Source organism: Neltuma alba, unplaced genomic scaffold (assembly GCF_004799145.2).
Source record: "Neltuma alba isolate B1F8T4 unplaced genomic scaffold, ASM479914v2 tig00010413_pilon, whole genome shotgun sequence".
NCBI classification, from domain to species: domain Eukaryota; kingdom Viridiplantae; phylum Streptophyta; class Magnoliopsida; order Fabales; family Fabaceae; genus Neltuma; species Neltuma alba.
Window position 1 is genome coordinate 450,025 of NW_021635315.1, and position 25,292 is coordinate 475,316.

The 25,292-nt window shown below is 33.7% G+C and overlaps 1 protein-coding gene and 1 long non-coding RNA gene across 2 annotated transcripts; one reads left to right on the top strand and one right to left on the bottom strand.

The window, feature by feature from the left end:
- Window positions 1-1,176: 1,176 nt before the first annotated feature.
- LOC114756453 (7-deoxyloganetin glucosyltransferase-like) lies at window positions 1,177-4,827 on the top strand. The gene is made up of 3 exons (XM_028945398.1): window positions 1,177-1,613; window positions 1,735-1,774; window positions 4,789-4,827. Exons 1-3 carry the CDS (start codon window positions 1,177-1,179, stop codon window positions 4,825-4,827), a joined length of 516 nt encoding a protein of 171 aa, XP_028801231.1.
- A 17,561-nt stretch (window positions 4,828-22,388) lies between these two features.
- Window positions 22,389-24,717, bottom strand: LOC114756448 (uncharacterized). Its single transcript, XR_003741457.1, has 2 exons — window positions 24,418-24,717; window positions 22,389-22,707 (listed from the first exon to the last, which is right to left on the bottom strand). It is a non-coding gene; the product is annotated as an uncharacterized LOC114756448 (long non-coding RNA).
- Between the last annotated feature and the right edge of the window lie 575 nt (window positions 24,718-25,292).

The following is a 25,292-nucleotide window of genomic DNA, read 5'->3' on the forward strand; positions in this document are numbered from 1 at the left end:
CAAGCTTATATACATCGAGTGAGCTGTAACTATCATATCTATATAGATATATATCTGTTTCCGTTTGTAACCAAGAGGATTCCGTTGAAGTACTTTAGAATGAAATTAGAGAGAAATATAAAAATAAATAGTAGGACCTAGCTATATGTGCAGAGTCAGAGACTTAATATTTAGCTATCTTCTTGGCTTGTTATTTTTTATTTGTTAGACTATACTTGTATATTTATTACCACTTTGATAGTGCTCGTTTAGTGTATATCACTATATCTAATAATTTGCAAGTTTATGCCTTATGGAATAATGATAATTGATTCATTATTCTTTAACTTAAAGAAGCTTTATGGGTTAAAGAAGGCTATTAAGGGCTCTAATTTGACCAAAAACTAAATCTACATGATCTATAAATTATAACTAATTTTTACTATTTCCATAAATTATAATTAATTGTTTAAATAATTGACTGCTTAAATTCAAAATCCTTTTCTCAAGTAACATGTTCTCTAAATATGTTTGCTAGTTATTATTAATTTATGCTATTGTATTGTAGAAATTAGAAGATGTCATCCCAATCCCAACAAGTATCCGCTAATGCTCGCTCTACACAATCTGTGAGATTGAAGGCTGATCTTGCATGGGAGCATTTTGTTTAAGTGGCTAATAAAAATCCAGGTGGCAAACCTCGCTTAAGATATACATGTTGTGCAAAGGAATTTTATTCATATTGAAACTCAGTTGACAAGTTAGAGTACTCTAAATGATATCTCATTATGATCCCATTAAGAAATAAAAATACATCACAGAGTGTCAATCTATATAGGCACAATTGATAAATGAAAAAGTTGGAATTAACAATAGAGGATTGTGAGGCAAAGATAATTGATTCACTTTTACAATATCTCAATCATAAGCCCCTTAAGATTTAAGATTAGCTCGAATATTTTTAGGGACCTTGAAATAATAAAATCTCTGAATCGGGACTTGAGTGTAATTTTCCTGAAAAGCAAACACTACCTCTCGTGTTTAACCGCTATAAATATACTAGCATGGGCAAAGCCATCCTCACATTTATCTTCTTCTTCCTTGAGGATCTGAGGAAAAAACAAATTGGGAAAGTGGGTCCATTGGCTACTTCAAAGAAGCCTCACGCTGTGTGTATCCCCTTCCTAACATAACGCAATGTCAATCCCATACTCAAACTTGCAAAGCCTCTTCACTTTCATTAACATCGAGTTCAACCATAAACACCTCCTCAAATCTCAAGGTACAGATTCTTTCAATGGCCTCTCTTCCTTTCGTTTCAAAACCATCCCTAAAGGAATTCCCAGCTCCAACTCTGACGATGTCATTGACACCACACAAGACATCCCTTCTCTCTATGAATCCACATGTAGAACCTGCCCAGTTCCCTTTAGAAACCTCCTTAACAAACTCAGCAATTCCCCTTATATCCCTCCCATCGCTTGCATAGTTTCTGATGGTATCATGAGCTTTGCCGTCAACGCTACCAAAGAACTCAGAATCCCAAATGTCCTTTTCTGGACTACTAATGCCTATGACTTTCTCTACTATGTTCATTTTCACCGACTCATTGAGAAAGGCTTGATATCTCTCAAAGTTATATATAAATATGTAGGCTAACTTCCATGGTACATGCTAGCTAGCTTCATGCATTTATTACAAGTTGTTTGGTATACACTTAGATGCATTATGTTAAGTCAGAAGTGTTTGGCATATAGATTCGAGCGATTTAACAAATGGGTATTTGGAGAATATTGTAATAGATTGGATTCCAGTAATTAAGGAATTGTGTTTAAGAGACATGCCAAAGTTTTGGAGAACAACAAACCCAAAAGAATTTGTGTTAGATTTTTGGCTGGGCGAGTATGAGAGAGCCAAGAAAGCTAGCGCAATAATTTTGAACACATTTGATGATCTAGAATATGATGCTTTATAAGGACTATCCTCTAATTTTCCTCCTGTTTACGCCATCGGTCCCATAAATCTGCTAACAAATGTTCGGAATGGCTAGATGAAAAAAAACCAAACTCTGTGGTTTATGTAAACTTTGAGAGCATCACAGTGATGACGAAAGAGCAAATGATAGAGTTTGCTTGGGGACTGGCTAATAGTTAAAAAACCTTCTTATGGGTAATCTGACCCGATCTTGTTAACATAAAAAACACAGTTCTTCCTGCCAAGTTTATTAAAGAGATGAGAAATAGAGGGCCGTTATCAAGTTGGTGTCCACAAAAACAAGTTTCGACTCATTGTTCAATAGGAGGATTCTTAAAACCTTATGGGTAGAACTCAACAATTGAAAATATTTGTGGCGGAGTAGCTATGATCTATTGGCCGTTCTTCGTAGAGCAGCAAATGAATTGCAAATTTGCATATGAAGAATGGGAAATTGGGTTAGAGATAGAGAGTGATGTGAAGTGTAAAAACCCTTATCCTCAAAACATTATAAACTCGTCATCAAATCACTACTATGGTAGAAAAAGAAAGCTGTTACAACAAACTACCATAGTAGAAAGAAATTGCATAATTTTTGAAATTAACACTTAAACTCGGTCCAAACTCAAACTCCGTTGCATGCAACTGAAATCATCCAATAACATTCACTGGGCCTCCAAGCCTCCGGCCCGGGTAATAAAAGGCATCAATCAGCCTATCCAATTGGTTTCCAATAATGTATATCAAGTTTCACAAAGCACTAGAAATGGCCTCCGGCCAACCAAAATAAGGAGATAACATTTTCTCCAGTTTACAATAAGATCAACAATAAAAATATTTCAAAAGGACCCTAAATGTGGCAATATATATACTAGCCATATATATACAAAGGCTGGAGGCCTAACGCTAATCAAGCTCAAGTCTCTGCGTCTCTTCCCAACGGCACTCGCCTAGAACCTTCACCTGAAAACATTATAAACCACGGGGTGAGACAAACGTCCCAGTAACCAACCTTTCCAATTCAAGGTACAAACTAAATAGGTGCTCGTGAGGTGTCAGGTGGGGCAGTTCACAAGTAATATTATACATGATAGCCATAACAAGTAATGCAAGTGCACTGATACAATTCCCATCAACTATATCCCTTACTTTGGGGGATTTTCAAGAGCCAAAGCTGGCCTATCCCTCACTATGGGGGATGTAAGGAGCCATAAAAGGCCTATCCCTTACTCTGAGGGACGCAGGGAGCCAAAAGGCCTATCCCTCACTATGGGGGACGTAAAGAGCCAACCATCATGCATTAATAGAGGCCTTACCACATGGTAGTAACAATCAAAACTCTCACCAATTCCCAATTTATGCATCATGCTCAAACTGTAATCAAGAGTAAATGATCATTTCACAAATCACTTCTTTCAGCGGCATATCTTTCACAAATTCAAGATTCATTCATCATCAATCAAGACCCCACAAGACGGTTTTCCTTTTTAATATACAACATACCATCTAAACACAATTGTTACTCGGAGCACAAAACATAAATTCACTCACAGTACCACAAAAGCATGTACAAAGGATTGGAAAGTGGTTACCTCTCACCTGAGCAAGGAATAACAAACCAATAAGACGGCCTCGTGCACCAACAAGGCTCACAACCGGTCTACACAAGCACACAAACACACAACCATCATGTATTAGCTTTCAAACTAATAATGTGGCCAAAATAACATTTGGGGACACAAAATTCCTAGCTCCAACCATAACTCTACCCAACTAAAAATGGTATAACCATCAAGGCACCACTCCAAGGTCAAGAAAATCCATTAAAACCTTAAATCCCCTTCCAAGCATCAATTAGGGTTCAAACCTCAAGGATCCACTATAGGAATTCAACCTCCAAACATCCCATTTGAACAATTGAAGTTCTAACAACAATCTAAACCGATTAAACATCTAATTTAACCCCCTTGACATAACTCAATTCACAAAACTCAAAATTAACCTCTACATTATCATCCTCAATCACAAACCTCCCATTTCCATAAACCCTAACTTCAAAAACTCAAAGTTTTTCAAATCCAAGAAAACTACACCGATTAAATACTTAAACTAACCCAAAGTAATCAATTAAACTCAAAACAATCGGTCAAAAACCTCAATTCCATCATAACCTAGAAAATTCTAGGGTTTCACCACAAATCCTTAGAAATTCCAAGTAAGAAAGTAGATTAGAGGTTAAAATCACTTACTTGAGGTAATGGATCCTTAGAAATGCCCCCTCCAAGCCAAAACATCGAAACCCTAGCAGAGCCTCTCTCTACCTCAGATTTTTCAAATTTTCGCTCAACTGAACCCCTCCCGTGACTATATAGATTCGGACTCCTTCGTCGCGGCGAACCCATAACTTTGCTGTGCCAAACTAATCTCGAGAGGGATTACTTGCCTAAAAACTCGACTTCGTCGCGGCGAAAGCTTCCCGAGAGGAAACTCTCGCTCGCCCAGAAAACCTTTGCCGCGGCAAAACCTTCCCGAGAGGGAAGCCTCGCTCACCTGACCAACTTCGCCGTGGCGTCCCCAAGAGTTCGCCGCGGCCAAACCTTCCCGAAAGACAAACACCCCTGGAACTCCTAGTTCGCCGCGGCGAACATACCTTGAGAGGGATATGTTTACCTATTCCTCCAACATACCTCAAATCTAACCCAAACTCTAAAATCAACATTAAATCACTAATCTATCCTCAAAATCAACCAAAAAGAGGCTATTAAAACCCGATAAAACTCAGGATGTTACATGAAGAGGGAAGGAGTTGAGAAGCTAGTGAGAGAGTTAATGGAGGGAGAAAAAGGAGCAGAGATGAAGAAGGCACTTGAATAGAAGAAAATGGTGGGGGAAGCTACTGGTAGACCAAATGGATCTTCATTTCAGAATTTTGAGAGCATGGTTCGACAAGTTCTTCTGCCAAAAACTGTTACCAACTAGCTAGATATAGTTTACCATAGTGGTTGGATTTCCATAATTTCCATTAGTATTTAATGTCAGTTTCATTGTTTTTGTATTGTGTATGTTATCAGCCTGGTATATACATCATTATCATAGTAGTCACCTCTATGATCACTTTGATTAGAAATAATTTCATATAATGATGGAAATGAGTTTTAGTGTTAAGGAGAGGTATGATTTACAACTTCCCATACTTAATATGAAGACTCAATTGAATAACTTAAAGATATTAGTAAATTTAAAAAATTACTTAATTATGGTATATGTTACCTGATCTTTCTAAAATACTCTCTCTAGTTCCTAATATAAATTATCAAGAGAAAATTCATGTAACATCAACCTTTAGGATTTTGAACCATTAAAATCCACTAAAACCAAGTTTAAAACTATCAATCCATAGGAAATCAAACACTAGAGAGTTTAACTATGCTTTTACTTTGATTAGTGGCTCAGAATCACTTGAATTCACCTTGTTCTTTCTCTCCTCCTTTGTAACATCCCAAATTTTAGGCCTACAAGTAACAGAATTAGCCTGAAATAGGTAGGCTACCAGACCTTTTTTTGACAGAGATCCCAAAGGTTCCCTAAAGATCACAAGGATTTCTAGAGACTAAATCGCAAAGTGAAAGTCTTTTAGGACTGAGAAAAGAGAAAGTTAGAAACTCTAGTAAAGTTTCAGGGCCCAAAAATAAGAAATAGAGATGAATATAGACCAAAAGTTATGTTAAAGGCCTTAATGCGGTGAATTATGTGTTAAGAACTAGGGGCAAAATCGTATTTTTGTAAAGTTTCAAGCCAGTAAAGGCAAAAATGAAAATTATGCTAAAAAATTCCAAAAAATCTTAGAAAATAGGAAATGACATGTTAAGGCCTATATTGAAGTCCCGGGGTCCAGTATAAGGAGTTAAGTAATTAAGGGCCAAAAATTGTGCTAGGAACCTGAGTAAGAGGATTCCTGAAACTAAACCCGAGTACAGACCTAAAATGTAAATTTAGAAAATTTCATGTTGAAAAGGGATAGTGATGGAAAGTAGACTTGAATATTTCAAAAATTTTTTAGAAAAATTAGAATGAGGTCTAGAGGCCTGTATGAGGCTAAAAGTGACAAAAATATCCCTGGAAGGAATTTGTGGAATTTCGAGGGTTTCGGGTAATTTTGAATATTAGTGAAAATGAAATTATTTAAAATATAGGATGACCTCAGATAATTGGACAAAAATGAGAAAAAGTACTTGATAAATTATCACATGTTTTAAAAATAGTTTTGCCCCAGAAAGCAAAGATGTTAGCTTTAATAAAATTTAAAGCTTATATATACACTATCTGGGAAAAGTCAAAGTAAACTGTTTAGAGGTTAATTTTTGACTTAAGAAAAATTTAAAAAGTTTCCCATAATAAATAAATAGTATTGATACCTAATGACATATTCTCAGAATCGTGGACCGATAGAAAGAATTCAATCAAGTTTATTCTAAAATAAATATTATTAATTATTTTAATGGAAGAACAAGGAAGAGCATCACTTTCTCTTTATACATGTTATATAATGCCATGTGGACCTATTTGAGATGAGAAAATGGTGCCAGAACATGTTCTAGTGGTACTGGGTAAGTTAGGACCTAAAAAAGTACCCGATATGGTGCAAAATAACAAGATGGGTGGAGGAATACCTAAGGGCTGCATTTTAAGTGAATTTCTTACCGATTTCCTCCCTATTTTACTGCCAAAATGATAAAGGGACATGCAAGAGACAAGTGTACGGTCAAATGTAAGATGCGTGTACGGTCAGATGCAAGACGCGCGTACGGTTAGATTAAAGACATGGGGCTTCATGATGTAAACAAGATGAGGTAAGCATGATCTCATAAGGACATTTGTCGCTACAAGACAAAGATGTAAGATTGATGGTTAAGATTAAGCCACCTATTTATAAGATCAAGGGCTAAGATTCAAGCTTGTTTTCTATAAATATCCCTCCTCTCCCCTCATTTTCATTCTAAGCCTATGAAAACTATGGGAAAACTCTTGCAAAACAAATTCTAGAGAGAAAAGGAAAAATGGAAGAGAAAGACTAAGTGATCCCATACAAGATCAAGTTCTAAAACAAGATATGTTTATAGTTGTTGATATAGTTTTCACTACCCTTATTGTTGTTGAGCTTGATTATCGATTTTAATAGTTTTTGGGAGCTTGAAACCCTTGAGAGGTATGGTGCACAAAATTTCTAAGTATAAGGGAAGATGAAATTGATCTTAGAATAATACTTAAAGGCTTGAAAGGAACACAAATCAAGTAGTTTTATGTTGAAATTGGTTGAATTTCATGATTATGTAACTTAAGTAAGATTTCGGCTAGAGCTGGTTTTTGGAGCAAGGGTTGGATTTTGATAATTTTGATGCTTCCAATGTATTTAAAATGAAAAATTATGTAGGGTATAAGTGAGAAAATAAGTTTGGAAACATTGGAATTGAAAAATAGAATTTTGGGTGCTAAGACCCTATGTTCAGCCAAATCAGTTTGAGTAAGAAAGAGTTTGATTTTGATAATTTTGAGGTTTCAAATGGATTCTAATGCAAAATTGTGGGGGGAATAGCATGTGAAATTAATTTTAGAAAGGTTGGAAATCAAGCTCAAAAAGTTAGAAGTTAATATAGCTCAAAGAAAATAAAGTATTGATGTTGTTGATTACTATCACTCTAATGAATGAATGGTAATGATGTGTTAATGCATTTAGGGCCATGAGACATCAAGGAAAAGGAATGGTAAAGGTTAGGCAAGCAACCTTAATGGTTGGAAGCAAAAAGGAGAAAGAAGAAAGTTTAAGGATAAAAGGTAGTGAACTTACCTTTTTTGTGTGCTTGATATGCATGCTTACATGTTGATGTATATCATGTTATTTAAAATGATATAAGATGCAAATGCTAGTAAGATACTGTCACACCTTACTTATATAATACCTTAGCATTCTTTTAGAGCCATTTCAGACCACTTTGGATGGTCTAAAAGTTAAAAATTTCAATTTAAACGTTAATTTTCAGAAAATTACTGTTCACTATCCAGTTTTCAGATTACAGATCCAATTTTGAAAAATCATAACTAATTCTAGAAAAATTGTATGGAGGTGTTCCAAAATTCTACAGAAAGCTCTTTCAATTCTCTTTGAGGGAAAAATATTCAACTGAACTCATCCTCACTGAAAACATACAGTTTATTGGATTAAAATTACTATTCATTTGGTAAAATCTGGACTTTCCAGATTCTGCGCCTTAACTTTGAAAATTCATATCTCTTCGTATACACATCCAAATGAGGTGATTCATCACTCATTTTAAAGCTTGGGATGTGCACTATAAGTATGCCAAATATTGTGACTTAAACCATTCATTTGATAGGTCAAACTGAAGCTCAAAGCTAACTACTTCAGGACCTACGTTTTATCGCTTAACATCTCCTTACTTTAATTCTTTTTATTACTTTGACATACATAACATGGGCTTAATCTTTCTCATTCATACTCATATAATTTCATTCATGCCATAAAAATTCTAAGCATATACATTGAATTGATGGCATTCATAACTTAATTTACAGCATAGGAGAATTATACATTGAATATTCATATCAATCATTTGCATTAATAATTCTCCACTTCTTCTCCTTGCTTCTCATGCCATTAGTGCCCATCATTGATTGACCTAAATGGTTGGTTAGGGAGGGGGTGAGATTCGGGGGAATCTCAATAGCAAACAATACCGTATTAATCATGCTAGATGGATGCTCATGCACTACACGCAACTTGTTTATTCTCTTGTTAATTAGTGACATACTAGCATGCTCAAAGCTAACTTCTTGATGCATGGCCATGGAGACATAATCTACTCATCATGAATAGCAATTACAGCAGCTAAAACATGTCACAACAACATGCAAATAACATGTACACGGCAACACACAAGCATACCATATCAAGCAATGACAATAGGTAAGTTCACTACCTTGCACCTCAAGCTTTCCTCTTACTTTTCCTTTGACTCCCTTGACTTTCCAACCATGTGGGCATTCGATCAACATTATCAAATATCCTCTTGGATGTTTCAAAGGTCCTAAACATAGTCATAATGATCATACAATCTATTAGGACCACTTGATTACATAAAGTTTAAGACTAGCTCTCTTGAACCTCAACCCCTTTCTCTTACTCTTAGGTTTTCTTTCTAGCTTTTCTAATATAAATCTCATTATTTCCATCCTTAAGATCCATTTCCTATCAATTAGGACCACTTTAGATGGCTTTAAATTCAAGAACATCAAATCTAGAAATTTTGGTTCACGGGTACTGTTCACGCAGAATCTCCAGAATTTTTTTCTCAACTTTGAAAATTCATAATTAAATCTATAAAACTCCAAATTGAGTGCTTCCAAGTCTCACTGAAATATAATTAAGTTAAATTTAAAGGAAAAATAGTTTCAGGAACCACTTCTACGCCGAATAGTACCAGAATTGTACGGAACTCGACAATCTCCTAAAAGTTCAACACTGTTTCCAGATTTCAAACCCTAATTTTGAAAAATCACCATAAATCGTACACATATCCAAATGGAGTGTTCTACCCATGGATTTAAAGCTCACAGAGTGTAATACAAGCATACAAATTTTAGAATCAGATATGAACAGTAACTAATTTGAAATAGGCATCAAATCAGCACGTAATTCTTCCAATTTCCACATAGATCCACTTGGATCTACCATACTTTGAGGTGTTCTAGCAAGATCTAACAACCAAACTCCCTTTCCCACTCATCAACCATTTCGACCAGCCATCAAAAGGGAGAGAAGACAGATTTTTCAACCTTAAAAGAGAAGAAAACAAGACAAGAACACATCTAGAACCAAGATCTCACCTTGAATCCTTGATTGATGACCAAAGTTGATAGCTTTCCTTGGTTATCCTTCCAAAACCCTCTCTTTTCCTCTCCTCTTTGCCTTGGACGAAATTCTCATCTGATTTAGGGGAGAGATGAGCTCCTTAGTGCTCTCAAAATATTGCATCTACCACATTTAATGAAAGTCCAAGTGTCAAATGCCTAAGCCTTCTTGAAACTTTTCTCTTAATTAACTTAAATCATAATGTAATTAAATTCCAAAGTCAAGATCCTCTCCATTAGTAGCTTGACACTTGGAAAGCTTTAATTGCCATCCATTAAAGGCTTGACAAGTGGTGACTTGTGGGCCAAGTAAAGTGCAAGACTCTGATTAACACTTCATCGGTGCACTTTTACTCCGGGTTTAACTTCTTTTCTATAATTACAGTGCTCTGGCCTCTGTAATTATTTTCTGTTAGATCCATAAATTCCCTTTAATTCTAGAGAGTATCTATGAATTTTCTTAGGCCATAACACTTCCTTTAAGCCTTGCATAAAATTCATTTACTAAAATACCCTTTTATCGGCAAAACCGGCTCTTTAATTTATTAAAGCCACTCCATTGGCCTTTTGGTTGTGGGACTAATTTTATAAATTAGTACAGCCTTTCAACCATTTAACCTCATTTTTGTATACATTTTTGAGGTCTCTTGCTATTTTAAATAATTACCTCAAATGGTACACTTTTTACCGGTCACAACCTCATAAATTCCATTTAAGCTGCCTCAGGGGTATTTTCACCTTTTCTATTCACAGAAGAGCCTTAGAATATTATTTCCCATTTTTGGGATTTTTCTTAGAAATTTCTGTATACTCTTTCATTTTTTATCCCTGTTGGTCATAACTTTCGGAATTTACAGTTTAGTCCTTAGTTGGACTTAACTTCATATAATCCTCTCTTTGAGGCTTCTAGCTTAACCCTTGGCCTGTTTCTACTCTCTTTTCTCTTTCTAGGCCCTCGAGACTTTACTGGAGTCTCTGACCTTGATTATACTGAAGCCCCTGAAAAACTTTTACTTTGCAGTTTAGTCCCTGAAACTGCTTGACTTCCTTTATCATCTTTGGGACTTCTGTTCACAGGGGTCTGGTAGCCTATTTAATTTAGGCCATCTCTGGAACTTCTAGTCCCAAAAGTTTGGATGTTACAGATACTCTATTTCTTTAATGTTTTTCATGGCCATGCATGTTAATGTAAAACATTGAGCATGAGAACATATTATAAGTAAGCATGAGCTAGATCAAGTAAATATGGTATACACTTGCATCCATCTTGCATGTATAATGTCAGGAATTGGAAGACACGCAGCAGAAAAATAACTTTAAAATTTTCCAATCCCTTGCCTGGATCTACTGATTGTGTTTAAGTCAAGTAGTAAGAGGTGTTACCTGCGATATTCGAATCGTTGGTGGCTCGGGGATTCCGACATTCGGGATGCCTATGCTCTCTTTTCGATCGTGAGAAGTCAACAACTCAGATCGGCTTCCTCTACCGGTATCCACACGAGCAGCGTTCCAATCACGAACAACGTGCTAGCGCCTCTTGTCCTTCTAGGTTTTGAGAATCCGTCCTCACCGTCTCTATTTTGGCTATTTCTTATCTGTAAACCCTTTGTACTCCCACACACAAAAACCCTAGCTCCTATTATCAAATATATATAAGACGCTAAGGATATTGGATTTCGGAATTAATCCTAAATTAATTCCGAAATTAATACAATATCACATATTGTGTAATCTGATAAGAAATCAATTAAATAAATACAGTTTATATTAAATCCGTCTCACAGATTTAATTCACCTATTCATTTAATTCAAAATAAAGATATGACGGAATTATATTTGATTTATTCTAATAAATCAAATTTGAGATATTATATTATACCATATCAATCTAAAACTGATATAGATTTAATTTATCCTTATAAATCAAATCTTATAAATATCTCTTATATCATATAATATATATACACGCGAATTTATATATATATACACGTCCACCCTAGATTATTCATTAAATCTGGACATATCTTAGATTCAATGAATCTGGACATCATAGCTCGTGTTGGGCTATTTTGTGTGTGACCCTGTAGGCCCATATGAAGTTGGCAATGGGCCATTTACTATAATGACTCACAAGTTGTAAGCGGTCTCTAGCAAGACATCACGACTACCCAAATCATATGAGGATCGAGGAGCGATGTAACCTTTCATACAACCATATCACATCCCTTTTGTCACACGACATTTTAGTCATGGATGAGGCATGGAGAATGTCATCCTCCTATTCCTGACCGTTACTCTCTCGATCCCTGAGTAGTCTGAGTATAGAAATGGAACTACCTTTCCATTATAGTATGGCCATACATTTCTCAGACTCACTCATCGAGGGGCCCAGTAGTGTCTCTCTACGAATGTGAGGGACAAATTCCATCTTGACCATTCACGTTCCTCCATATGAAAAACCAGTAAGCCTGAACATAGTCTTTATGATCACTCAGTCAAAAGTGACTTTTGGCTAGGTCAAAGCTGAGCATTTCTCATGTAGGAATATGATGATCTCAGGTCAAAGGGCATAGTGACATGGTTTGTATATGAGAGAAGCTTATGACTTAACCCATGCAGCTCTCTCATAGCGGGTCAGTCCAACATCTAGCACTCTTACATGTGCCTATGACTTTGATTTATATCTCTATACATTTTCAAAGTCATACTGGTCTTATTTCATCTCTGCTCCCACATAGATGACCGACCAAGGTCATTTAGGATAAGATCATGAGTTATCCAATGATAGTCATCACAGTAAACATGCAAATAATATGATAACATAATTAAGAAATTCATAAATCAACAATGTTCATAACACAATGATTGGCCCCTAGGGCACAATTTCCAACATATAAATGGTAATGTTTACTACTAAGATTCTTCCGAATCTCATCTTCCTTAATCAACCATAATAGGTGATAATGATCAAGCAAAAGATACATGAAGTGGAAGCATAGAAAGAGGAAAAGAATTGAAGCAATTCACTATATTAAATTGTATAACTTGTATGTTAATGTATGATATAAACATGCCATTAATGTTATGTGATGATAAATAATGATGATGGCATGTATAATTGACCATGATAAAGCATTCCTAAAGGAGCCATGAAATAGTAACAGAGTGGAAGTGAGGCAAATGATTGATTCTACCTGTGAAATTTGACATGATTAAAATACACATCTTGAGCTTTAAAATAAATAGTAGACTGCTTAAAATAGATGTGTATGCTAAGAGTTATGCATGATCAAACTTGGGCAGGGAAACTGAAAAGTATAGTTTTGACCAAATGAACAGTAAAATTTAACGAATAAACTGTATAAATTGGTAAGGGTTAAGTTCATTTTTATATTTTTTCTTTGTAGAGAACTGAAATATCTTCAAATAGAATTTTGAACAACCTCAATACAATTTTTCTATAATTAGTTATAATTTTTTAAAGTTGGACCAAAAATCTAGAATTTAACCAATGAATAGTACCTGACAACTAATTGTAAATTTTCAATCTATGGTCTTGTTTCATGAATTTTTTGAATAGTAACACTTCCGAATATGTATTCTAAGGGGCTAAAGGAAGGATGTTTCATCCTTCTCTTCTCCCTTTGGCCGAAACCACTCTGCCTCTCAAGCTCTCAAACTAGCCGAAAAGAGTGGCTTGTGAGGGAAGGAGATGATGTTTATAAAACTACCCTAAGTCTTGATTATGTGGTAACTTAATTTACCATTGATTTTTTATCATAGGACACTTGGCTCCATCTCTTCTCTTCTTCCTCTTCAAGCACGCTACATGCACCCCTTAAGTGGCCTCCCAATTGAATGAAGGTGCTATCTCATGAGACAAATAAGCTCCCATGTATAAAAATCCACATATTTTATTCAAAATTTCAATCTTCTAATTTTATCCTTCAACAAATTGTATTATTCCATCTAAATCCTCCCCCTCCTCAAATGGCGTCATATAGGTTAGAAGAATGGGGGGAAATTTGGCCCCACTAAGCTCATGGTATTGCACTATATAATTTCATGTTATTGATTAACTTTTTCTCGGATCCTATTGAATTCACTGCCTCCAAAAACTCATTGTCTTATGCCAATAACTTCCTTTTGATGAGGAGACGTTCTCCTAATTTTTTTTCAATTTTATTTTGCCCTACAACTCCTTCAATTGAATTTTTTTTCCCTGAAATCAGGCCCTTTATCGATATAATTCCAACTTTAAATAATTTAAAACTAACATCTATATGTGTAGAGGTTGGGAATAATTTTAAAATTCATAATAACCTTTCAAATAATTTTTTAAATTTTTTCATGAATTATTGAGGCCCCTATAGATTTTAAATAATTCAATTTACTTAATTTTTTCTTAATTTGCCAAAATTCTAAGAAAATACAAAAAATTTCAAAATAAATTATTTTTTTATCTTATTTTCATCTTTCAGTCTCAAATACTATTATATACCTTTTATTCTATTTCCCATGATTTTTTTGGAAATTTTCTAGAATTTTGATTATGTATTCCCACTCTATTCAATATTGACAAGATATTTTAAAAATGATAGTTTGGTCCCGCTCTAGTTTCAGTTCAAAAGTTATACTGTCTATCTGTTGGTTACCCTACTTAACCCATGATTTATTTTATATTTCTTATTTCTAAGGTTAAAATTAACGGGATGTGATATTCAATCCCTTTAGTGGTATGATCTATACGGTTCACCTTACAGTTTTTGGCTTCTTAATTTTCATATTAACAAATCTACTCGTGGTTGTCTTTAGATTCTCATGCAAGCTTGTCTAAATTTTGACATTCTCTATGCTTGGTGGATTTCTCCTCCAATGAGCCTTGGACCTTAGCAACTTCAATTGTTGGCTCTACGATCTGCACTTACTTTCTTATTCATTTAGAATGTTTTCTTACACCCTATGTCATTTCCTTTGATTTATAATTTAACTAAATTTTTGCATATTCAAATTTTACTAAAACATTTAATTAAAAACTAACAACCAAACAAATTTATTTTGAAAAAAAAATACATAAAGAATCTCAAAATTGCTAAATCTCATAATGAATATATGAATTTTCCTAATTCTTATGAGGGAAACCAATCACACAAAGGAATTTTAAAATTCTAGTAAAGGCAAAAAAATACCCCCACTTATAAAAAAGAAAAGTTAAGACCCCTTGCTGAAGAACTCGTTGGCAACTTACCCCTGTGGGCACCATAACGACCTCGAGCCAGAGGAATATTTTGACTGCTAGAGGGAAGAGTGTTTTTGGGAAGTGGTTACTAAGTAATAAATTGTAGTTAATATCTACAAAAGAGTTGTAAATGACTTGCTAAATAAAAATTGTTAATATTTGATGAATTAAAGTTAAAAGGAAAAATGACAAATAAAGACCCTTAAATATATGAAATGATGAAATAGGTTCCTGAATTAACATAATTATTGTCAGAGACCAGGTCTTAAATTGCAACTATGAAATGAAGTCCAAATGACTAAAATGCCCTTCTTTTTCTCTTTCTCCCATCTCTCTTTCTCTTTCCTTATTTTCTTCCTCTCTCTCTTTGTCCTTCTCTCCCTCTCCCTCTCCCTTCTATAAAAAATTTCCATCACTTCCTTTCTCTTTCGCTCTCTCTCTTCTCTTCTTCCTTCTCTTTTCTTCTACTCTCCTTCGACTTCATTCTTCTTCTCCAGAACTGTGACTTTCTTTTATGTTTTTCCTAACCCATTGATTTATAATAGGAGAAATGAAAACATGTTAACCGTGGAGCTTCCATATTTATTTTTCTACAAAACATGTAATGGAAATATAGTAGTCTTCATATAAAAGCTCTCATTATCCACAATCTCTCTTTATTTCACAATCTCATCTCATGCTAATAATATATCTATGACTTATAGAACAAAAGCTCCACTCAGGCTTGGAAGACCAACTTCATGCTTATCAAAAACTACAATTCATGACAAGTTTAGTAAAGCGAATGATAACTTCTGATAAGCAATTCATAGGAATTTAATATTCTGTGTTAAAATGACAATCTGCACAATTCCTTGATGAATGACAAGTTTAGTAAGGTGAATGACAACTTCTGATAAGAAATTAATAAGAATTTAAGTTTTTATGTTAAAATGATAGAATTTTCAGATTATTTTAGTAGATGACAAGTTCTGATAAGTAATTTATGACAAGTTTAGTAAGGTTAATGATAAGTTTACTAAGACAAATGACAACTTCTTATAAGCAACTCATAGAAATTTAAGTTTCCGTGTTAAAATGATAGAATTTCCACAATTTCCTAGCGAATGACAAGTTTAGCAAGGCGAATGATAACTTCTAATGAGCAATTCATAGGAATTTAAGTTTTTGTGTAAAAATGACAGAATTTCTAGATTTCTTTAGCAGATATCAAGTTCTGATAAGCAATTCATGACAAGTTCAATAGGGCGAATGACAAGTTTAGTAAGGTAAATGAGATAAGCAATTCATAGGAATTTAAGATTCTGTGTTAAAGTGACAACAACCATTTTTTGCAATTAGCCATTTGAATTCAAAAAGTGGTAGAAAATAATGTTTGAAAAATATTATGAAGCTACCAACAAAAGATAGGAAAATCACGTTTGCATTCAATATAATTTTATTCTATCAGCTCAATCATTTACATATGAAAATTAAAACTAACAACCTCTTTAATTACCAAGTAGCAACAGCAAGCTCAAAATTCTTATCCATTTCAGTGGCAGCTTCAACATTTATAAGGAACTTACACTAAAATCCACCTTTTCCAAAACTTTCATGATGATTGTTGCATTACTACTTGGACCCAACCCCTTCTCATACTTACCATTGACATCATCACCTTCTACCCCCACCGTAAACACCGCCTCTCCTTCTCCTCTGATCCCTATTCCCAACTCCTCATAGATCCCTCAAATCCCAAAAACCTCCTCTATAATCCTTAAAACCCTCTTCCAATCCTGTCCTAATGCACCATCACAATTCCAAGTACTATAAACCTGTCAAAGATGGTGTTATTACATTGGACGGTAAAACCACTAGCAAAGAGAAGAACGAAGAGAGAGAGGAAAAGAAGATGGAAAGGGAAGGAGATTTACAGAGGAAGAAAGAGAAAAAGAAGGGCATTTTGGACATTTCACTATTATTTCATATTTGTAATATAGGACCGGGTCTCTTGAAGCGATTTTTATATTGAGGAACCCATTTAGTAATTTCACATATTGGGGATTTTTATTTGCTATTTTTCCTAGTTAAAATCTGTACAAAATTTGTGAATGATGTTGCTAACAAAAAATTATTTATATCCAATAAAGTGTTGTCAAAACTAGTGCAAATGTTCTAGTGCAAATGTTGCGAGTGACTTCAAAGAGTAACTTTGTCTCCATTCCCAAACTTCAAACAGTAATGCCAATTTTTGAATGAGAAAACATCATGTTTTTTTGACAAAAAAAAATCATGTTTTTAGAAAATGCTTAGTTCCTAAAGATGTAGCAAAGGTATAAATATGGAAAAATGCCCACTAATTAGAGAGAAGTCTAAAAAAAGTGTAATAGAGATTTTCAAGACATATTTGAGGCTTAGAGACGTTATTTAAAGTTTAAGTCCACAAAAAATGAATTATTGGCAAAAAAAAAAAAGCCTATTTTGGGATAAAATTTTAAGAAAATAAAAATAAGTATTAAAATTATTTAGTGGCTTAGAGTGATTGAGCAAATATTATGATATGTTATTTGGAGGATTTTGAAAATTTTTGAAGAGGTTTAATTCCCAAAAGTGGCTTGAATAATTTTAAAGCAAAATTTGAGAATTAAGGGCTTATTTTTCCCCAAAAAAAATAAGAAAAATAATCAGAAGTAGTCCTTCACAATATGGCGAATCAATGTTCAAATCCTTATTGGAAGAAATACTTATATTTAGTGTCCAACAATACTTTGAACATGATTGCCTTCAATAAAAAAATACTTATGCCTAGGAAAAAAAAAGTGTTAAAGGTAAATTTTTGGTCCAAGGATTTTAGAGAAATTTGAAAAATCAATAAGTTAATTAAGGAAGAAAAATTAAGTTATTAAGAATTAATTTATTGGATTTACTTGTTAATTAAGCATAGAAAAAGAAGGGATGAAATAGTAAATTTAATATCCCAATTGCAAAAATGGAATTGGGCCACATTTAGGCCCAAATTTGGAGCCCAAGACATGCCACGAAAGACCGAGCGATGAGTTTTGATTTTAAAGATCTTTTGGCCCATGCAACAAAGATAAGTTTGTAAGATAAGTTTAGTTGTGCGCGTGCCCGATGGAATTAAATAATATGAGACTCTGACAAAAAGAAAATTGAAATTATCAAATCTCAAATTAGGTTGGAGAACAACATTTTAACAGGTTTTGATAACATTAGACTTACAAATAATAACATATTTTTGTTATGATTTCTTATTTAAGATTTAGTAATTTTAAACCTTTTTTTAATGAGATTCTCCCATATTACTATCCTCTACTTTATTAAACCACCCCCTCAGTTTGCCCCTCTTCATTGATGATAATAAGAAAGAAAGAAAAAAAAAAAAAAGAAGAACAATGTAATATAGAGGAGATGAAAGAGGAGGAGGAGGAAAGGGAGGAGCTTGTCAATTTTATTATGCATCCAGAAGTTCTAGGGTTTATTCAAATCATTAATTAAAGCTTATGAATTAAAATTTACATTCTGACTCGAGTTACTATTTATTTAGAATTCCTATTTTTGTCAAACTTTTAAAAAAATTATAACTAAATTTGGAAAACTTGTATAAAGGTAAACTAAAATTCTTTTTAAAAGCTCTCAAAGTCCTTTATATGAGAAAAAGATCTTTCTAGTGTAATCCAATTCATATTGATACAACTTATTCATTTTCTAAACTTCCTCTCTTTTCAAACTGAAACTATGCCTTAAATTCAAAAATTCATAATCAACTAAGTATAGAGATCTGATTAACTTGACGTAGAACTTGTAGGAAAGCTCTACATGTTCACTTTAAACATACCAACATTTATAAACATTAGATATCATGTAGGAGTTTCAAGCCTAGAAAAAGCTAGGTAGGTTAGGACCCCTACTTGATGACTTTTTAAGTCCTAACCAGTTAGGTCTAGATAAGGTAGGCTTTCCTATCCAAGTGATAACTCTCCCCATAACATATATGAAAAAATCTCAAATTATATTTAAAAAGCACATTCCATACTTTTAAGTCTTGAAATATTCCATAGTAAGTCTACAATTTGAGTTTTAAAATTTAAAATACTATTATATTTCTTAACCAATATCCATATTAAGAATTAAATAACATCCATAATATATTAATATATCAGAAAGTAGACATAAATTGCCCAACCTGTGCTAAATAATTATAACAAACATCCATACTCATTTAAATGATTCTTGCCCATCCTCAATTCTAACAAGACAATCTTCTTCATCACATTAAAAAAAAAAATTGAAGTTGTCGCAAATCATTTCGGGTTACAGCATTCACACTTATGCGACGAGTTATAATTTTAATGTAGTTACCCCAACACGAAAAAATAAATCAAATTTCACCTTGCACAGGTGCGAATGATTTGTTTGGAAGCATTTTTTAATTGGTTCACTTAAAATATGCACGACCACAATTTCCAGAAACATGGACTAAAAACTAAAGAAATGGCGATCCCAAAAGCACAACTAAAGCGTTCATTACTCCACCAGTCACTATGCAAGGACAAGCCGATTGTTTTCAGACGTGGGGAAGATAATTTATTTCTAAAACTATTATGGCTGAAATATATTTGTTGGCAAAAAATATAATTATATATAATAGTGATTGAAGATTATTTTAATGACAATTAAAAGAACAGTTTATAAAAAATTAATTAATGGTGAATTAATGTCATTAAAACATTTTCACATCATTAAATTTGATTAATAAAGGAATAAAATCAACTAATTAAAATACATAAATATTTTAACCACCATCTCTAAAAGTCAATTCAAGACTCCCATTCTTAGCCCTTTTATTAGCTCTAGCTTACATATTAATAAAACAAGGTTTTTTCAATCTTAAACAGTATGAAACCTCTTTTGACACCCTCATAATTGTGGTGATCATAGTAAACTTTGGGATTAAGATTTTGGAATAAGTGTTCAGTTTAACAATAAATGACCATAGGATTGTAAAGCTAAATTATTAAATTATTTCTATCAGGTCAGATTTATGGGTTAAGGTTCGATTTTGTCCTCAAGTTTTTGCTAAACAGCTATAAGTATTTGAATTTTTTTTTTAAGGAACAAGTTGTCCCAGAAATTTACAAAACGCAGCACCATCGCTTGGCGGTTATCCTAAGCTAAGTTTGGTTGATTGATAGAATGCCACCTCATCTCCACTTCATCCGTCACCCCGTTATCTAACTCATGCATACTAATTTCTTTTGACTGTCCCATCTTGCCTCTTTTCTTTGACCAGCTCCCTCCCCTTTTTCTACTAAAAAATCATCAGAATCTCTGCAAAAAATCGAACAAGACATTGAAGAACTGAGAAATTTAATTTGCAACAATGTTTTAATAGATAAATAAGTTTATTGCGACCACCAGTTAAAGTTGTCACATCTTATTAATTTTAACATGAAAATGGGAAATATAAAATAGATCGAGAGTCAAATAGGGTAGTAAAAATATAGACGGTACAACTTTTAAATTGAAACCAGATCAGGAATTAGATTGTCATTTTCAAAATATTCGGTCAAAATTAAACGAAATGGAAAAGTATACCTGAAATTCTAGAAAATTTTCAAAAAATATGAAAAATAGAATAAAGGGTATAGAATGATATTTGATGCCTGAAAGATGAAAATAGTATGAAAATAATTTATTTTAGAAATTTTTTGTATTTTCTTAGAATTTTGGCTAATTAAAAAAATTCATCAAATGAAAATATTTAAAATATATAGGAGCCTCAATAATTTTGAAAAAATTAAAAGAAAATATTTGAGAGGTTATTATAAATTTTAAAATTGTTCTCACCCTCTAGAGGGCAGAGGTTAGTTTTGAATTATCTAAAGCCAAATTATATAGGTAAAAGGTCCATCTCGGAAAAAATTTAATTGAAGGAGTTATAAGGTAAAATAAAGTCTAAAAAATTAGGAGAATCTCTCCTAATCAAAAGGAACCTCTTGGCACAAGAAAATGAATTTTTGGGGACAATGGATTTAACATGATCCAAGAAAAATTTAACCGATATTGTGAGATTATACATTATAATAATCATAAGCTTGGTGAAGCCAAATTTTTCCCCATTCTTCTAATCAAAATTGCACCGTTTGAGGAGGAGGAGGACCTAAGTGAAATAATATAATTTGTTAAGAGATAGAATTGGAAGATTGGAATTATAAATAAAAAATGAAGATTTTCGTGCATGGGTGCTTATGTGTCCTTTGAGATGGTATTTTTATTCAATTTGAGAGACACCTAAAGGGGGCATTGGGCATGATCTTGAGGGAGAAGGGAGAGGATGAAGCCATATGTGATGCGGTAAAAATGAATGGTAATCTAAGTGACCAAATAGTAAGGGTTAATGACAAGTTTATATATACACTACTTCCTCTCCTCCTTAGTCACTCTTTTCGGTCACTCTTGGGACTTGGAGAAGCAAAAGCATTCGGCCAAGAGAGAGAGAAGAAGGAGAAGAGAAAGAACAAGGAAAATTAAGGTGATTTCAAGTCCCTAATCAAGGTAAAAGCATGATTATTTTCTCTAGCATATGATATCTTATTGATGGTTTTAACCATGGCTTTGATAGTGTTTGTAGGTTAAAACTCTTATGGAAGGATGCTGTTTAAATGGTTTTATGATGAAAAATGATTGATTCAAAGTTGATATATGGATTAGAGGATAAAAAATAGTTGTTTGATGATGATTAAATTGTTATTTGAAAAATTTCAACTTGTGTAACCTTGTGACACTATTTGGCCAGAGTTGGTTCATTATACTAGAGTTTGATTTTTCTTATTTTGAAGCTTCCAATAAATTTAAAAGGTGAATCTGTGTAGTGTTACATGAATACCATGTGTTTGGAAGCATTAAAATTAAAAATACAAACTAATTCAGCGATACTGCTCAAGAGCTGTAAATAGGAACACTGACCCTTCCTAGCGCAAAATACTGCTTTCAGCATTTGTTAAAAATAACTTTTCGCCACTGCAGAAGGGGTGTAGTGGAAAGAAGAGAAGCGAAAGCAGGACCTATGGAACTGAGGCCATACGCATGGTGTCTGTCACATGAGAACAGACACCTAGGTCATGACTTATGTCCGGTGATGCAGTGCCCAACAGACGTTGTAAGTCATGACTTATGGCTTCTGTTGTGTCGTGCAACTGAAGCCATAAGTCATATTTCTTAAAAATTAAAAAAAAAAAGTTAACCCATCAATTGAGGACCTATATATGTACAATATACCCTACTACATTATATATAGCAACCAATACAGAATTTCAATTGAAGAGTTAGCAAATAAATAATTAAAAAAGTACGCACCCAAAACTAGCAAATATACAAAGGAAACTCGTGTACATTTGTTCCGTTAAAAGCAATCTTAATAAATATGGAAAACGGAAGCAAAGGAAATATCACTTGGCCTCCAGCTTCTAGTGGAGTTGGTCCCTTCTTTAATTGCTCTTGTAGCCATGCCCTTGTTGATCACTGAAACCATTGTAGAAGTGGTGCTTGAACGCCAAGCTCTTGACTGGAGAATGCCAATACAAAACCTATGATTTCACATCAAGAAAAGAAAAGAAAAATAAATGAGAGCAAGCCAAAGATTTATTTGTAATTTATAGGATATAGCTGATTTAATAATTGAGCAGAAAAATTACTTAATTATGATTGAATATGATAGAAACATTTTGAACAGCATAACTGATAAATCAATAGCATTAAGAATTTTCTAAGAAATTGATAAAGCCTCTCAATCAATGAGTAACCAATCGATGGTTTATCTTAGTTTCCACTTTCCAGCAATGAAAAAGAAGAATAAACATTTTTTCCTCTTCCAACAAGCATTTACCCCAAGGTTCAATTGAAAAGAAAATGAAATACTAATCATCTTAGACACTGATGTAATGCTAATTCACTTTCATGCTACATCATATAACCAACTGCGGAGAGATTCTCAATAACAAATAAGCAACCAATACTTACCCAGGGTAAGCAATGTTAAAACATGTTAATATATGAAGGATCAAACTGGGTTATAGGTTTCGTTATGATCGATTAGCCATCTATCTGACAATGTTTACATGGTACCCAAAGCGCCAACTTACTCCTTAGGGCCATCATAGAACAAAAGAGAAAATGACATTTTCCATCATAGAATCGTTGGTCTCTTTGAGAAGATTTTGCTTAGGAAAGGCTCTCACTTTGTGATATGGCAAAGTCCTATCGCTGAGTTCAAAAACTAAGCAACAACATCCAAATCACAAAATTATGAAGACAGGTTATAGAAGATTTAATTTGCAGTTTTGTCCAGTGAAAGTTTAACTTGGGTTCATAAAGGAATCACACAAGTATCTCAATCTCGAATAGACAAGAATATACTGAAATAAACGAACTTGGACTTTAGTGCACAAGGTTCTTACTCATTATATAGAGACGGGGATGGGATGTGATGAACAGGGAATTTCAGTCTCTATTTAGTTTGATGTGCAAGTATTAATCTTATAAAATAATTTATCAGCAATGATTAATCTTATAAAAATATCAAACAGCAAGTCCTCATCGGTCTTGAGCTTTAAAATGTCAAATTTAATGCACACGACTCATTCATTTCCAAATATCTGAACAATACTACATCATATAACTTCATTGGCGTACAAATATTTTTTTCCCCATAATTCTATGGGGACACAACAGCAATGCCTCACATTTTGCAATTTCCATATTCAGAAATACACTTCTCAAAGTTTGAATAACATCAAGCAATAATATTAAAACATATACAACAGTTTTTTTATTCATTCTTTGACAAAGAAACCGAACAAACACTTCTTGACAGCATCATTCAAGGGTTTTAAAAATTTCAGATTCACTAGTGCATAACCATGTGTATCCATGTATCCCAATAAAAAACAGAAACGTTCTAAAATATTCAACTGAACTTTTTTGGCAGCAAATTGCAGGGTATTCACAAACAAATTCCTCAGTCAGTTTGAATTAACACATTTCTCAGTTTAAAAACTTCTATAACACAATTATATCTTATATGGTTCGAAATTTCTCAACGACAATCTATTAAACAATTCAATTCACACTACTAAATGCATTGAGCATAAACAATTTTAACCACTATTGTGCAGGAACTCAAAAAATATCTACTCCAACCTCTATCAGCCAGCCAAAACTAAAACAACTTCTGATAATGAATAATAGCAATTAAAAAGAAGAGCTAAAAGCATAGGGACAGGGAACTAGGAACTTACAGCGCAAAGGGTAACGAACTTAGAGGTGATTTGGGGAGGAGACAGGGGTGACCAACAAGACGGCGATGAGTGACTGAAGAGTAGCAGACGACGAGGACAGTGAAGTGCGATGCAAGATGAGCAGAGACAACAAAGAGAGAAAGAGAGAGAGAGAAATGGGACAACGCCGGGAATCACCAAGTTATAGTGGGGAATCAGAGAGAAAGAGAAGACGACGAGAGAGCACGATTGAGGGCATCGGGGCTGATCGCTGGTCGCTGAAAGAGGTGTCGCCGGGGGTGAAGAAGGTCGCAGCAGGGAATGACGGTGGAGGCTAGCTGAGAGAGGCTGAGAGCAGGGATGAGGAGGCAGGCGGTAAAAGGTACTGCGGCTGAGCGGGGGAAAACGGTAAGGAAAAAAAATTGGATAAAAGACAGAAAAAAATATAAATGAACTTCATAATGTGAAAAAAAATCTGGTAAATTTGAGAAATCCTAATTTAGTTTTAAGATACTAATTTGGTATTTATAAATTTGTTAAAATGATTATATTACTCTTTATTTTATTTATTGTTTTTAAAATGTCAAAGCTCTTACTGGCTAGCTGGTCGCTGGAGCTCCAGTGTCGGCAGTCGTTGGAACTCTGGTGACTGGCTAACAATTGGTCACCGGAACTCATCGGTCAGAAATAATTTTTTTGAAAATTTTTACAATTTTAGTATAATGATTAACAACTTTTGTATCATTATTAATACCTTAAGTATAGCAGTTAACAATAAAATTTTTGGGAAATTCAGCAAGTTTTGGCGGCTAGAAACAATTTTTTAAAATTTTTTTACAATTTCAATATAATAGTTAACAACTTTTGTAAAGCTATTAACAATTTCAGTATAGCAG